This window comes from Kockovaella imperatae (assembly GCF_002102565.1).
Source record: "Kockovaella imperatae strain NRRL Y-17943 chromosome Unknown BD324scaffold_24, whole genome shotgun sequence".
NCBI lineage: Eukaryota > Fungi > Basidiomycota > Tremellomycetes > Tremellales > Cuniculitremaceae > Kockovaella > Kockovaella imperatae.
This window is the reverse complement of record NW_019028964.1, coordinates 88-14,068: the sequence shown is the minus strand read 5'-3', so window position 1 is coordinate 14,068 and position 13,981 is coordinate 88. Positions and strand designations below refer to the sequence as shown.

The 13,981-nt window shown below is 51.7% G+C and overlaps 5 protein-coding genes across 5 annotated transcripts; 3 read left to right on the top strand and 2 right to left on the bottom strand.

Moving 5' to 3' along the window:
- Positions 1 to 359: 359 nt before the first annotated feature.
- On the bottom strand, positions 360 to 1,421 carry BD324DRAFT_640075 (hypothetical protein). The gene is made up of 5 exons (XM_022017314.1): positions 1,304 to 1,421; positions 1,122 to 1,259; positions 955 to 1,068; positions 786 to 906; positions 360 to 734 (listed from the first exon to the last, which is right to left on the bottom strand). The coding sequence occupies exons 1-5, from the start codon at positions 1,361 to 1,363 to the stop codon at positions 472 to 474; spliced, it is 696 nt and encodes a 231-aa protein (XP_021867693.1). The 5' UTR covers positions 1,364 to 1,421; the 3' UTR covers positions 360 to 471.
- A 187-nt stretch (positions 1,422 to 1,608) lies between these two features.
- Positions 1,609 to 2,749, top strand: BD324DRAFT_640073 (hypothetical protein). The gene is made up of 4 exons (XM_022017313.1): positions 1,609 to 2,162; positions 2,207 to 2,324; positions 2,368 to 2,534; positions 2,578 to 2,749. Exons 1-4 carry the CDS (start codon positions 1,641 to 1,643, stop codon positions 2,701 to 2,703), a joined length of 933 nt encoding a protein of 310 aa, XP_021867692.1. The 5' UTR covers positions 1,609 to 1,640; the 3' UTR covers positions 2,704 to 2,749.
- A 969-nt stretch (positions 2,750 to 3,718) lies between these two features.
- BD324DRAFT_610678 (hypothetical protein) lies at positions 3,719 to 5,982 on the bottom strand (the record flags this gene model as incomplete). The annotated part of the gene is made up of 8 exons (XM_022014210.1): positions 3,719 to 3,841; positions 4,019 to 4,223; positions 4,274 to 4,746; positions 4,814 to 5,067; positions 5,103 to 5,189; positions 5,227 to 5,649; positions 5,689 to 5,794; positions 5,929 to 5,982. 8 exons carry the CDS (start codon positions 5,980 to 5,982, stop codon positions 3,719 to 3,721), a joined length of 1,725 nt encoding a protein of 574 aa, XP_021867691.1.
- A 4,776-nt stretch (positions 5,983 to 10,758) lies between these two features.
- BD324DRAFT_610677 (hypothetical protein) lies at positions 10,759 to 11,530 on the top strand (the record flags this gene model as incomplete). Its single annotated transcript, XM_022014209.1, has 4 exons — positions 10,759 to 10,850; positions 10,889 to 11,066; positions 11,114 to 11,254; positions 11,294 to 11,530. 4 exons carry the CDS (start codon positions 10,759 to 10,761, stop codon positions 11,528 to 11,530), a joined length of 648 nt encoding a protein of 215 aa, XP_021867690.1.
- BD324DRAFT_285667 (hypothetical protein) lies at positions 11,403 to 11,950 on the top strand. The gene has a single exon (XM_022012377.1). It carries the CDS (start codon positions 11,527 to 11,529, stop codon positions 11,866 to 11,868), a length of 342 nt encoding a protein of 113 aa, XP_021867689.1. The 5' UTR covers positions 11,403 to 11,526; the 3' UTR covers positions 11,869 to 11,950.
- Positions 11,951 to 13,981: the final 2,031 nt, after the last annotated feature.

Genomic DNA, 13,981 nt, shown 5'->3' with positions numbered 1-13,981 from the left:
GCAGAAGTGGATATTCCCCCTCTCCGTTTTCGTCGGGTCTCATGGCTCTCTTCACTCTTCACAGTGGTCGCTACATCACAGTCCGAGACTTTCTGCAGCAAGGCGTCCGATCGAACGCTTCAGGCGCCAGGCAAAAGCAAAATTGCCCAGGCCCTTTCAATTAAACATCAGAGCACAACGGACTTTCACCAGCAATTACGGGTCCCGCGCAACGTCTGGTGGTCCCTATCCTTGACATCAGCGGGTTCAGATTTTGTTATGTTCAGGACTGCTCTCAAACCACCCTCACGAGCACAGTGCCGCCACCATACATATCAGTGCCCCTGAGACAAGTGTGATACCGCTCTGAGGTGTGCGCCCCATGATCTAATATCGCATCTCTCAGACGATTGTAGGAAGATGTAGTGTAAGCATAAGGAGTCCACCTTGATCTCTTCAGGACTACAGGATGCTGCTCTATACTCCTCTATACTACTCTCTCACTTTTTGTACAAACAAATACTGATGCGTCTTCTGCCATTCGACGATATCCGGGGTCTTCGCAGGAAACAAACTGGCTTTTCCTAGGTAGTACTTCAGCTTCGCCACCTCCTTAGAGGAAAGCTCCTTCTTTGAACCACCATCAGGCTCAAGTCGATTGAGAATGTGGTCCAGATATTCGAACGGAAGGTTGAGGAAGAATGCTGCACCAAGGTGATATCGTAGACCTGGCCCTTTGAGACGGCGGCCTCTTTCTACATGCTGGACGTCAGTATGCAACCGGCTTGATAGCAGAATGTACTCGCCAACAAAATCCTCGTGTAGAACCTCAATCTCTCGCCTAACTCTGACGACGGCTTCAGAGTGTTCATCCGAGTCCTCAGTCGCACTGGCTAGCTCTTCAGCCAATTCATTGAAGTCAAAGAGCTGAGGGACCTAAGTGAGACGACTTCGATGAGTAATTCAAGTACTCACCAGGGCGGTGTCGCTTTGTTGCTCCTCTCGGTAGCCTCGCTGACGTTGGTTGTGGTCCACAGTGTCGGCCTTGCGTCTATTGGTTCGAGATCGTTTGGGAGTCGAGCAAAAGAACTAAGTCATGACATCAGCATTATTCACCGCCTCAAGACCACCCTAAAACCCACCTCATTGGTGGTATGACCACTCTGGTTGACAGAGACTTCCCCCAAAGGTCGTCTGTTTGATGTATGGGTTGAGGCCGCAACACCCTGGCAGTAGGCGCTGAAGGCAACGAGTGAGTTGCTGTCTTTGATATCGTAAGGCTGAAGATGACATCAGCCATGATATCTCCCATGCTGGCCCATACCCCAATTGCCTGCTCATAGTCGGCCAGCAGCTTCAATATCGCGGATTGGGCAGGAGTCATGTCGAGCGGTCAAGCAATCAGTTAAATGACAAACAAAGTGTGTGAGAGCAAACAAACAGCAAACAGACGCAAACAAGAATCTTTTCCCCCAACCCTTTTGTAAACAACTTGTTTGTTGAAATCTGAAACGTGGGAGAAAAGAGAAAACATGACGTCAGTCAACATTGATACGGGAATATTTGTCAATGCCACGCAAGGAGAAATATTGCCGGCGCCCGCATTTGGCTTCTCGCCCATGCTTTCAACACTAATATTTTGTTTGCTTGAGACTCTCGAAATGGACGGCAGTGATAGCGAGACCGATCAGCCCACCCTCAGACCAGGATATCGGGGCCACATCACGCTTGATAACCTCTCACTCGATGAAACCTCTGCTCTGGGCTCTGATGACGGGCAACGAAGCAAGGATCTTGGCGCTTCAGACTCTTCCGTCATCAATCCCTCAACCTCAACCGATGACCAAGTGACATCTTCTTTCCAAGATCATGACGACAGTGTTGACGATGATATCTCCGTCGAGCTGCATCGGTTATCACTCCGAGCAGCAGTCTCGTCCTTTCATGGTCAGGGTCAGGAGGGCGAATCTATCCTCTATAACGACATGGATATGGGCACTGTTCTGAGTCTGCGCGCAGAGGATGCTCCACCGATCCCATTCTCCTCCCGTACTCCTGCTTCTCCCACTCCGTTCACCAGCGACCGTAGTGAGCCAACTCCAGCTGCCTTCAGAAATCAAAGAAGCAAATCTAGAATGCCCTCAAATGTGGTCTCGGCAAGTCACGATAACCAGAAAGACATGGTAAGATTGCCCCATATCAAACAGAGCTAATCGTATCCGACCAGTTGACCGCCATCAATGCGAGACTGGAATGTCTGGTTCGTTGCGCCAAGCAGCCTGAGTTTGAGAATCGACTCAGGGAGCTTGACGAGGACTTGCATATACTGTTGCCAAGTATACGAGGTGAGTCGAGGTTGATCGCCATTGCCGAGTTCATCCCGCCCAGAGGCTCGCCCACATCCCTCTACCAGGCAGCATTGGCACAATCGAGGCGGTTTCTTCCTCGACTTACCCCTTGCATACTTCTTACACCATCGGCACATGGTCATAGCCGGAAAGGATGTCAACATACAGCAACTGAAGGATTATCTCGAAATGGCTAGGACTTACAAGGTAACTTTTCTCGTCCATAGAGCTTGAGCTAATCTTCGCTCAGAATACAATGTCTACTGTTGCAGCATTCCAAGCTCAGTATGGAGAGACGATCACATGGCGACCCCGGGATGGATCTGTTGGAATCTGGGCCAAACAGCAGAGGAAACAGAATCACAGCGCCCAGTAGAAGCTGAGATTCATTCTTACGAGCTATGAATGTCCACCGTATCGAGAGCTTCATACTGTACATGTGGTGGGTTTTCCGAGCGATAACTGGAGCAAATGTTCAGTGCTAGAGATGAGGATCGTATGCCAGCAGCAGCTCTCCGATTGGCGGTCCGTACGTTACGTAGGGTAGTCTCGCGCATCTGTGTTTGGAGCTGTCACATTGAGGTCGCTCGTATTCAACTGTGTTTCCTATTCTAAGGCCTAAACCGGAGTAATGCGGATGCCTATCAGTGCTCAAGGACGGTTTGGGCCCGAATCAGACACTAGTGATGAACAGACCGTTGTGCAGAGCTCTCTAGTTGATGTGTAAGGGGCTCCTTGTGGTCGATCCTTGAGCTTGGAGCTAATCAGGAATCCACTTGGCAGTCGAGTCACGCGGATGTCTCTCCTGTGACATCGATGCAAGACAGAAGTCTGGTCGTCAATACATTCACCTTAAACCCTGTCCACACCTTCACGCAGCATCGAAGGGACGTTGTCTACGTTGACGATATGAGCTACAAATTCAGCAGATGTAGAATGACCGCGGATGATAGTGCTCAGGAATACGAAGGACCGTCGTAAGATGCATGAGACTCTAGGGTATATTCGTGAAAGCTGTTCACTTCCTTGCCCAGCTTGGCCGAGGTTGGTCGAGTTTGTGCTTCTGATCGCGCCACCTGGCCTCAAAATCCCGTATCGCTGTGAGCCTGTCAATGTTTTGCAGCCGATGTGACTGAACCAGCGAATTATGCTTCGGTAGCTTGTTGGGAGTGTCGGAGAAACCATCATGAGACTCCCAAGTGGCTGACTCCCGTCTTAATCCGGAGCAGCTTGAGGACTCAGCGACAAAGTCTTTCGTCTGAGCGGTGTCATCCTCATTAGTCCTGCCTGTTCGAAGTCATTATTGGTCACACAAATAGGTAGCCCCATTGTAGACTGCCTACCTCTGGCTAAAACAGCAGGCTCCAGGGCAGTCGACTGAACCCCGCCTTTCACCGCCGCGAGTGATTCCTCGACACCTCGAAGGATTTTAGAGGTTGAGACCGCGTCCTCAGAGGTGTTTGAATTTGTACCAGGGTCCGCGCCAGGGACCACGGTAAAGTCATTGCGGGGATCTGGTAAAGTATTGGCTTAAAAAAAAAAGGGGGGGGGGGGGGGGACCTGTGTCTTCACTCGCCTCTAGCTGTACCCTCTCGAGCTCCACTCCGCCCCCGTGTACCCGTGTCGCCAGTGTCCATCGACAACCCAGAGTTCTCGCACTCCGTCTGTACGCCCCGATCAATATGACTTACCGAGGGAACCCTCGGAGCTTCTGGGAGCAAGGGGTCGGTCTGCACCTGCTTCTCCAGATATACAGGAATCTTTGTTTGCTTTTGAGTCTCTGCCGAGGCAGAGGACGATGAACGACGGGGAATCGCTATGAAAGTCGCTGTCGAGAGAGACGATGAGGTGTTGAAATTGCTGTATACTGGTTCATCCTGACCACACGAGGAGGGTCTGATGAAGTCAGATGTCCGCTTAATGCTCGTCAGAGAGAATATCCTCACGGATGGCGCTCCTCGAGAGATTGCTCAGGGGCGATCTCGGCCTCAGCATCTACATCTGCGAACTGAACGCAGTCCGAGGTCATTCCAGTTCCTGTCTCGGTGCGCTCATTCAAATACCTGGGTCCCGCTTGGGTGGACTGCGTATCGGATAAGTAAGTCGTCGACTTCGCAAGGGAGGCCGCTCTGCGTTCGAGGCATCGGTGGTCGAAGGAGAGGGCACCGTATGACCTTGTAGCGCTAACAGTTCTGCGAAGAGATTTATACGTCGAAGCTCGATGTTTGCTGATGTGTGGCGGAGAGTCGATCTCGGGCTTGGCGATGTCAATGGCCTCAATGGCCGGCGACTCAGCGTTGAAAGCGTAGTCATATACGCGGATAAGTGGAGCGGAAGACGGTGTCATCGCCTTCCCGCCCACTTCTGCTTGGTCTTGGTTTCTAAGGTCGCGGGCTGGTGCCGCGCCATCTGCGCAGTACTTTGTCAGCCGATCAGCAAGCTCAGACCTGAGACTACCTACGTATATTGATGGACGCGCTTCTTACGAGACCGTTCTCGGCACTGAACATTGGCAGCACCGAGGTTGTTGAACCAGGCGGCGACGCAGGACGAAGAAACATTCGCCTGGACTCCAGCCAGTTCTCATGAGCCGCGCTTCGCATTTCCCAATGCGAGCCAATGGAGTCATGTCGTAAGTGTGGGCTGGGAGGAGCTACACGATTCCCCGAATTGGTGGACGGAAGAGCCGAGCCATCGTGCCTGAGGGTGGCTCCCGACGATGGACAGGGGATCTCTAACGCTGAACGGTCAGGCCACATCATGGAACGAACCCACCTGGGCAGTCTCGGACTTCTGCTCGCTCGCGCTCGCTCGTGTCCGATGTTGTCTCATCCTGATTCTCCTTCATCACCTCCGTTGACACTGAGGAAGGGTAAGCGGAAGCAGTTTCAAAACCTACCACCTGGATCCTCTTCAGACGCCATGAGCCCGAAGACCTGCTGGTTTAGACTGCCCTTTTCCTGCTCTCCGCCAGACCGGAGAGCCACCCGACTCATTTTCGCTCGAGTCATAGAAGTCTGATCAGGTTCGAGACTGACTGAAAAGTCATCATAGGCGATTGATGATCGAAGAGAGTCCACTTGATGCGAAGAAAGATTCGATGACGGGATTTGGACTTGATCGAAGACGCCTTTGGTCGAGGGGACGACTGGATCATATGCAGCAGGCTGAGTCATCCAGTCACTCGGAAGAGACTTTCGCCGCAGGCCTCGCGTTGCCACTGCATCTGGCTCCGTCGCTGGTAGTGCAGCGGTCTGTGAGTGAGTCTGCTGACTCAAGGGTGATGGACTTGGGGGGGTGTCTGGCCGATAGGTTCGTCGTCCTATATCACGATCAGTAAAAATCGCACAGGTCCACTCACGCGAAGGTGCATCGTCAATGATGACCCAAGGGGAGGGCTCCTCGGTGACAAGGAGGGCCCTTCGGTATTCAGCAATTGGAGATGGATACGGCGCAGAAACTGTTCTCTTCATTGCGAGTCAGTCTGGGAATGAGAAGGGAAGTAGGACGGGAAAGCAAATAAACTGCAAACAGATGCAATCATAAAGCCCATCAAGATGAAAATTTTCAAACGCCGATGTGGCACAGCAAACAAACTCACATAGCTGCAAACAAAAAACACACCCAACGCAATACCGAAACGCCGATGTGGCATTATTCAGGTCCGAGTAAAGAATATCGCTCATCATAAGCGCGCCTACGTGCATCAGGGACGGGCAGTGTTTTACCTGCGGTTTAGAGCACCTGTGGATCATCAGCCTGTAGTATTGATCTCTGGAAGGGTTCGCATCGTCTAGGTATTGTTGATCTACCTGCAGCGACCTCAACAGAAAGGTGGCGCATCATACTGTATTCACATCATGCCAACAACCAGAATCACTGGATTTTGTACACGATCGAGATGGTCAGGCGCGCTATGGTGACAAGATCTAAAAGAGAGCCTTAGTCTCCGCCTGCTCCGTTGATGCCACCAGAGGATACAGTGCCCCGTTGCAAAGAATGTCACTGGTCCCAGAAGCATGATGACCAGGGGCGCTGAACGTCACATTCTTGCCTCGAGTCGCTATATCTCGACAAGAGTGCTCGAGCGTGGTGCACGATCTGACGTCGGGATGGAGATCCGGCCAGAGCCAGAGCGGTTGTGGAACGAATTTTCGGTCTTGTATGCCAACCGTTCAAATCTTAGAGCGAAACAATAGAAATCGTTCAAATCTTAGAGCGAAAAAATAGGAATCGATCTCGCCGAGATGCAAGGATATAACCAAATCCTTGAAGCAAAAAGTATGTCAGTCAAATGTTTGAGAGGTCAAAGGGCGTTATCCGGCTCCAGGATGATCTCCCGGTGAGTTCGAAAGAAAACGAATTTTCCAACTCCATTGCGCACAGATCACTACAATATGTTCGGATGTCGAACTCGACAACGATATCTTCGATACGAAGCTCGGTTTCTTGAGATGATTCAAAGTCTGCCCACTTCGAAGCTCAGTGGCTTACTGAGGATGTTATGAGAATTCGGCGAGATCGAGATCTTCATCGATTGTGGGGTCTCAACCAGGCTATCCGTTGATCACGGGTCCTCAAAACGCGCGTGGCTCTTACCTTGAAAAGCGATTGTTCTTTTTCTCGCGTTTTGTCCATATACACCGGAGTAAGCATGCGGGCTTAGCAGTAGCCTACGGGTTACTAGATTTCACTAGCTTCGTGAAAAACAAGCTCTGTTACGAGAGAGCTCAGCTCGACATGCAATGCGTGCCGCCCAATGCTTTTCCTCGTTGGGTGTGCCGGTACGACGCTAGCCTCAGTCCGGTATCCCGCCAGATCGCGATGTCCCCACCACCTCTGGACGACTCCCTTGATTTTGATGTTCCAGAGGCGCGCGCAACGAGGTAACTGCTGTCAGGGTCGAGGCCAAGGTAAAAGGAAGTGGCTGACTCATCGTCTCATTAAAGCGTCATGATGTAAGCGTCCCCCAGATGACTAAGTATGTCTGACTAGAGTTAGCCTCGTGCATGAAGATACTGTACGTCCAGAGATATACAGCTTGCGAGCGATGAATGAAGGATAAATAACATACCTGATGACCCACGCGACCGATGGAGGTACCGGATGATTAGGGACGTAATCGAGGATCCCCGGGGCGTCGCCGCGCAAGTGGGATCCTCACAGACAATTCACATGGAAATGAAGGGAATTCACTCCAGAACCATGACGTGGTGAATAAGTCCGTGCCAACCAGAGCTCAATCGTTATTTTTGTTATCTTTACAACCCAGAATCAAGTGCCGCCACGTGCTAAGGGATCCAATGCTCCATGGGAATTGCCGTCTCGAACTCGCTGAGACCTTTGATCGCAGAATTTTCGTTGTTATTGAAGGGTTTTGCAGTCTGTATGCAAGCAGAAACACGGCTCATTAAGCATGGACCGGCGGTTCCCACCGAGTTCGATTAAGTTGTTGTGCCTCGAATTTTCTGGGCTCCGGAAAACCGATGAATGTGGCTCTTGTTCACAATTCGGAAAAAAGATGTGAGCGGGCAGACCATGCCGGAGAGGAGAACAATCCGGACAATCGACGCCTCTTCCATTGTTCCGATCTTTCCCAGTCCCTAGTGGATGCCTCGATGTGCGGAGATACAGTGCTTATACCTGCATATTTACCTAGTTACCTTCTGGGGAGGCACAGACGCCGTGGCTCCAAAGCAATGACCCAGACTGGCGTCGGAGTACAAACGGGCCGGAGAGATTTTGGTTGTGTCCTGGAAGCCGCACGCAGCAGAAGCCATCCGCCTTTTGCGATGTTTTGAGAATTTGCACCCCGGCCTGTAACTCCATTTGTTTAAGGTCAAATGTAACCAACAGTAATTACCAGTTTCCTCTGTTGCAGGTTGAAAGATAACATGACAACCCGTCTTGATCGGTGACTGAAACAAGCTCAACCATTTACCCGGCTCCTCCCCTCCTTACTATAGTTTGACCGAGGTCACACTCACTAGCAAGGTACATGGTATCCGTCTCAGTCACGTACTGCTAAACCTGAGAGGTCGAGTTGTCGTTCGGTTCTGTAGCGCAATCTCTACCGGCCGGAAGCACAATCGATTCCAGGCTAAACTCCGGCGTACCTTTACATCACTCCTCACAGTGCGAATATGGGCTGGGGGGTCAGGTACAATCCGCTGAGTCGAAATGAAGGTATTGCCAGCTTCTCAAGCATGCCATTGAGAATGCGAATTGCCGCAACAAAATTATCATTTGTCATCGACACTCCGGCGTGTGCCGCAGTACACTGAAAACCTGGATGCATCGTAAGGCATCACCCTACATTTGACTACCCCTCTAACGATTTACCCCTTTCTTGGGCAGTCTGGATTCATTAAAAAAAAAACTCTTCTCAGTCCAGAGATGGACTTTGGCAAGTATGACGTTGTGAGGTGACTGAGTCGCGAGCAAACATCTTAGTGTCCGTCCAATCAGAGTGTTGTATCAAGACGAGGTTTGGATGAATGCACTCAACCCAGACATCCTAGGATGTGGACTATCTCCTGTGAGGACCGATTGCGCTAGATGCAACTTAGATCTGGCTGGTATACAACCCCCGCTCTTCCGGAGCAAGTCTACGGTACGAGACTGGTGTGGCTAAATCACACACACATGTGGACGATGGTGTCGAGACGCCATGTCGGGGTTGCTGCAGATGGCGCTGATGACCCCACGGCCACTCTCGCATACTGTTCCGTACGTCGACTGATGGATGATGTCAAGCGGGGCTACGCTGAAGTCATGCAGGTGCCACACCCCACAGCAGGACTGTACCAACGGATATTCGAAAGAAATCGGAATTTCTGCAACAATCGAACTCGTCGAAAATGGTTGCAACGACCATTTTAAGGGTATAATCAGTGTTTGTTTGCAAACACAAATCATTTCTGATGCTCAACACTTTGATTGAGGTGTACGATGGCGAGTTCGAAGGGTACAAAAATTGTCAAAACTGGCGTGGCACATGACTGACCGGCTCACACCAAACATTACCCTGAGCGATATGCTGAGCTCACAACAGAGACCAAACTCCCCACACGACACACTCGCACCAGACTCCCCACACAATACACAGAGGCAAACAAGACCCCTACGATTCGTCATAAATGGCTATGAGACTGCCGCAGGCGAGAGACAAGGTATTAAACAAAGTAGATCAGAGGATCGAACCGACGCTCGAACTCGTCGATTGACTCCTCAAGAAGAGAACGAAGGTCAAAGAGTCACAGCTAGTAGTCTTTAGCTCACTTTTGCTCACTTATTCGCATCTACGAAGTGAGTTCCGATGAGTTCGACCCTCCGCGGGACTGAACCTGGTCAAGGGAGACTTTTCGCCCGAAACACACAACTGTCACAGGTCGAACTTGTCATCAATTGTAGTTTATGATCTCTTCGACCAGCATATGGTGATTACAAACCTTTACTAAGTCTGACGAAGATCTGGACCCTCAGTCAGTATGATCCTGGGAGTTCGATAGTACACCAATAATCCGTTCGTGCGGCCCATCATTCATTGTGTCTCTTCGTTGATGATTGACTCCCTACCAAGGTAATCATGCCAGCCATGCGGATGAACGAAAGCGTCTACGCCAAGCTTGCAATGCCTCGCAGGCACGGACACCGCTCTCTAAGATACTTCAACCGCATGTCAGTTAGCTGCGATATAAGGCTGGGAACTGATACCTTATCGAACTCGCTCTTTCCGCAATTCATAGGCTTCACGTTCATGCATGGACGCTCCAAAAGTTATGCATCATCTCACTGACAGGTTATGTCAAAAGTTGGACATGGTCTCAGCGAGTTCGAGCGACACTACCGTTGAGCCCTGCATCTAACCGCTAGAACACCGTTCCGACTGTCCATCTCTGGCCACGAACAAGACACTGCCTGTCTTTGTTGATAGTTTGTTACTCGCTGGAGCTCCTGAGTGGATCGCAGCGCCATGTGGAACACATCTCCCACAACCTTGGAATTGCCTCGCGTACCGTGACCGAGATGCCTCTCCGTGACCGAGATGCCCTTACCGCAACTCCGAAATAAGCATCACAAATTCGGACAATCATCGGGTCCGAAGAAGCGGAATCAAAAAGAGGGCACATGAGAATTTTTTTCAAGCACTTTCCAAATTCAGCCGTTTTCCTCTCACAACCGTCTCTCGACGCACCATCTCCCCATGCCGTCGTGTGACGATACGTTCGAGTCCTGGACGGCGTCACTAGGGGATGAGTTCGCCAGATCAAGACTATGTCAACTGCTCGCCTCTGCGCAGAGCCTCTTGACGTCTCAGCCGCAGGAGACGCCCAATGCAGCTCAAGAAAGTCCATCTGTTCATCCTCCGATACATCAAATCGATTGGTCTCTCGCAAGTGTCGCCGAGCTCGCTCTTACGCCGACAGTCATGACCGCTTGTGGCTTCACCGTGGTGCCACGAAGCGTTGAGGAGTGGGGGGTTGCACCTGCCAGTGGGGAATGGCCAGCATATGGCTTCAAGTGAGTTCTGATCATTCTCTCAGTAACTGACTCAGCAGGCATCCGGAGCTCGTTTGCAAGAATCGATCGGGTGGACCAACAGTCGTGCATCGTCTCCGCAGCGTTGCGCAGTTTCCCCCGTTCCTCACACTCTGTCTGGGCGCTTGCTGGGGTTGTACGATAGAAAAGACCGAGGACTGCAGCGTCGATTGGGTCAAGGGCCGAGTGGGTGGTGGGGTGAGCATTCTCACACTTCTCAACTGCGTATGTTGATTCGCGTGAAGCTCCTACCACCTCGAGCCAAGGCACAAAAGCGCCATCTGCCGGGTCAAGAGGGCTCCGCAGCAGAGGCCGTCGTTCCTGACAGCTCCGATAACGATGGTCCTCGAGTCGGACCTGCAGATCACACGGATGTTGTCCCCGAGGTGGGTCGGGCAATCGCATATGCATTCACTGACGAGCAGACGCCTCGTAAGAAACAGAAAGGCGAGGATACTACTCAGAATGACCATCGCGAAGGACGTCAAGACAATCGATCTCGCCCAAGGCCTAGTATGACCCTCGGTATGTCAATTGTTGCCTCAATCAATATTTATCCCCGGGCACTCGACCCTCGCGCTCATTCTCTTCCCAAGGCTGACACGTTACGTCAGAGCAAGTGGAGCCACGCACACTTTTGTCAAATTTCATCAATGGCATGACCCAGCAACTCGATCTCGGCCGAGAAGTGCTAGCGGTTCTCCCTCGAGCAGATCTCGCTCCCGGACGTAGCGAGCTTTTGAAGATGGCCAAACTCAGGGTCGATATCAAAGATGTACAGGTGGAACTTCAGTCAACCAAAGACGCGCTGTCTGAGGCTCGGTCGAAGGTTTCTTCCCTGCAGCAAAAGCTTGAGGCATCCGACTCCCGAGCTCTGGCCGCCGAGAGATTGAACAAGCATTGGGAGGACGCGATGAGGGAACTCTTAGCCGACCACGGCGTGGAGGCTCCGGACCGCGTAGGTCCCGAGCTGGCAGTACTGCTCAGTCGAAGACAGTGATTGTAGGGAAGCTCGTGGAAACTCGCAATGCATGGGCGCTCCCGTTCCGCTGATCTCGAGCTTTGCGATCTATGGGATTGCAGTCCTAGGCTCACGATAGCCTCGCTAAAATCTTCGGAGGTTCTGTACTGTATATCCACATCTGAGCCACGCCCCCTTCAGCACGAATCATCGCTGGGCGAAGGCATCGGATTGCGTACAACCGTACACATTGAACACTAGCAGTGCATTTTTGGCCCTACTGTAGTCCGTAGTGATCGCTGAGTGGCGTTGGCGGTCTTGGGAGCAGATTGAGAATGGTGGCCAACATCAGGTTGCAAACAAGGTGACCATGACACGTGGGTGTCTTGAGACACGTCGGCGAAACCAATCGTATCCCAATCCGATGAATGTGCAATGCTCGAGGCGTGTGCTTCTGAGGATGCCACCTTGACCTTTAGCAAAAGCTCGAACGTCGAGGCTCACGTTGCGACATTGCGACGATGAGTACCTAAGGACGAAGGTTCGAGCGCGCCGTGCCGATACTTCGCACAGCCTCCATTCGCCCAGGAGAAGTCAGAGCTTATATGCGCGCTACGAGTCTTGGAGTAGAAGGAGCATCACAACACGATACCGACAATAATAGGCCGCTAACCCCCCCGTTGAGCGCTCGAGTCGGTTGTAACATATCGACCCACGGTGATACATAGGCCCGTAAACTCGGTGTCCGGTCGACGCAGCGAACGACGCAGCGAATCCTTGTTGTGGGCAGTTACTGGTAAACGTCGCTCTGAGCAGACACTTTGCGCCAATTAGACAGAGGATCCGGGTCGACCTCGGGGCAGTCTTCGACAGCTCCACCTAGTGAGTCTAAATGGGTCATCTCGTTTTGGGTTAACTCTCGACTTCTCAGACGATACGTAATCTCACTTGATGGGAGAGAATATCGCACTCATGTCCTACCTATTCCATCTTCGCGAATCATGGGCAATTGCAAGCCTGGATGACAACGGTCGTCCTGGGGCCGCGAGCCCGTTGGCTGTCCATCTTGTCCGAGATCAGCAACAATGCTCCAGCGCATGCCATGGCAGACGCAGGTCCAGGTGGTAAGGACCTTACAGCGATTCGGATCTTAACCCATGTGCCCGTAGCGAGAGGCCTCAGCCTGAGGTGCCAAAGATCTTGCGCCGTCATCTTTTGGCACCATTCATTCTGATGAACACCACACCTATGTTTGCGATTGTACCTGTACTGTAGTGACAACCGTTTCTCACCGAATCCCCTGCTTTACGGACCTGACTCCCATTGGTGAACCTGTTGTCGCCAAATTGAGTCCCGCAGCTCGACGCCTGTCAAAGAGCTTTGGTTTTATCACCCAAACTCATTGACCAACCCGGCCGTTTCGGAGATACGCAGGGTATGTATTTCGGGCTCCCTGCCAAAACAACGAATGCAAATGATCAGTAAAGATACAGTATCCCAACCTCGTACGGACAGACAGTCGTTGACAGCCACAAGCAGCGCGGAGTATACCACATAGCTATCGAACGTGGGGCGGCATGAGCCGAGTCAGAAGAGACGATCATGGCGGAGTCCTTGGTCCAAGCGATCCACAGCTATTATACCGTGACTGACTGAAAGAACATCGCTGCTGTACAGTATGGAGACACTGTGCGTGCTGATCAGCTGGTCCTGTAGTGGCCCACGATCTAGTTGCTCGGGACAGTCTTTGCAAGCGGCAACAAGAATCGGGAGTCGGCAGACAAGCTCGCAGCCAAGCGCTGAATATGAGGGTTGCAACCAATGACTGGTCCAGTCTGGTGAGGTGAGACGATTGATGGTGATCAGTTCGATACTTTTGTCAACACCGTACGTCGGTTCGACGGGAAGAGACACATCAGATCTCATATCAGAGATCAGTACGTAGATGCATGGGCGAAAATGTTTGGAGCGACGCCATGAACACTGCAAGGCATTCTGCGGGCAGCGATGTGGGCTGTACTGCTTCGTCAGAGACCCTTATGATTAAGCTTTGCAGGTGAGGTGTTGTCTTTCGGCCCAGAACCGTCTGTGAAAACGAAATGACGCTTCGGACGTAGACCGTGGTGTCACTGCGGAACACGTTGCTCACACC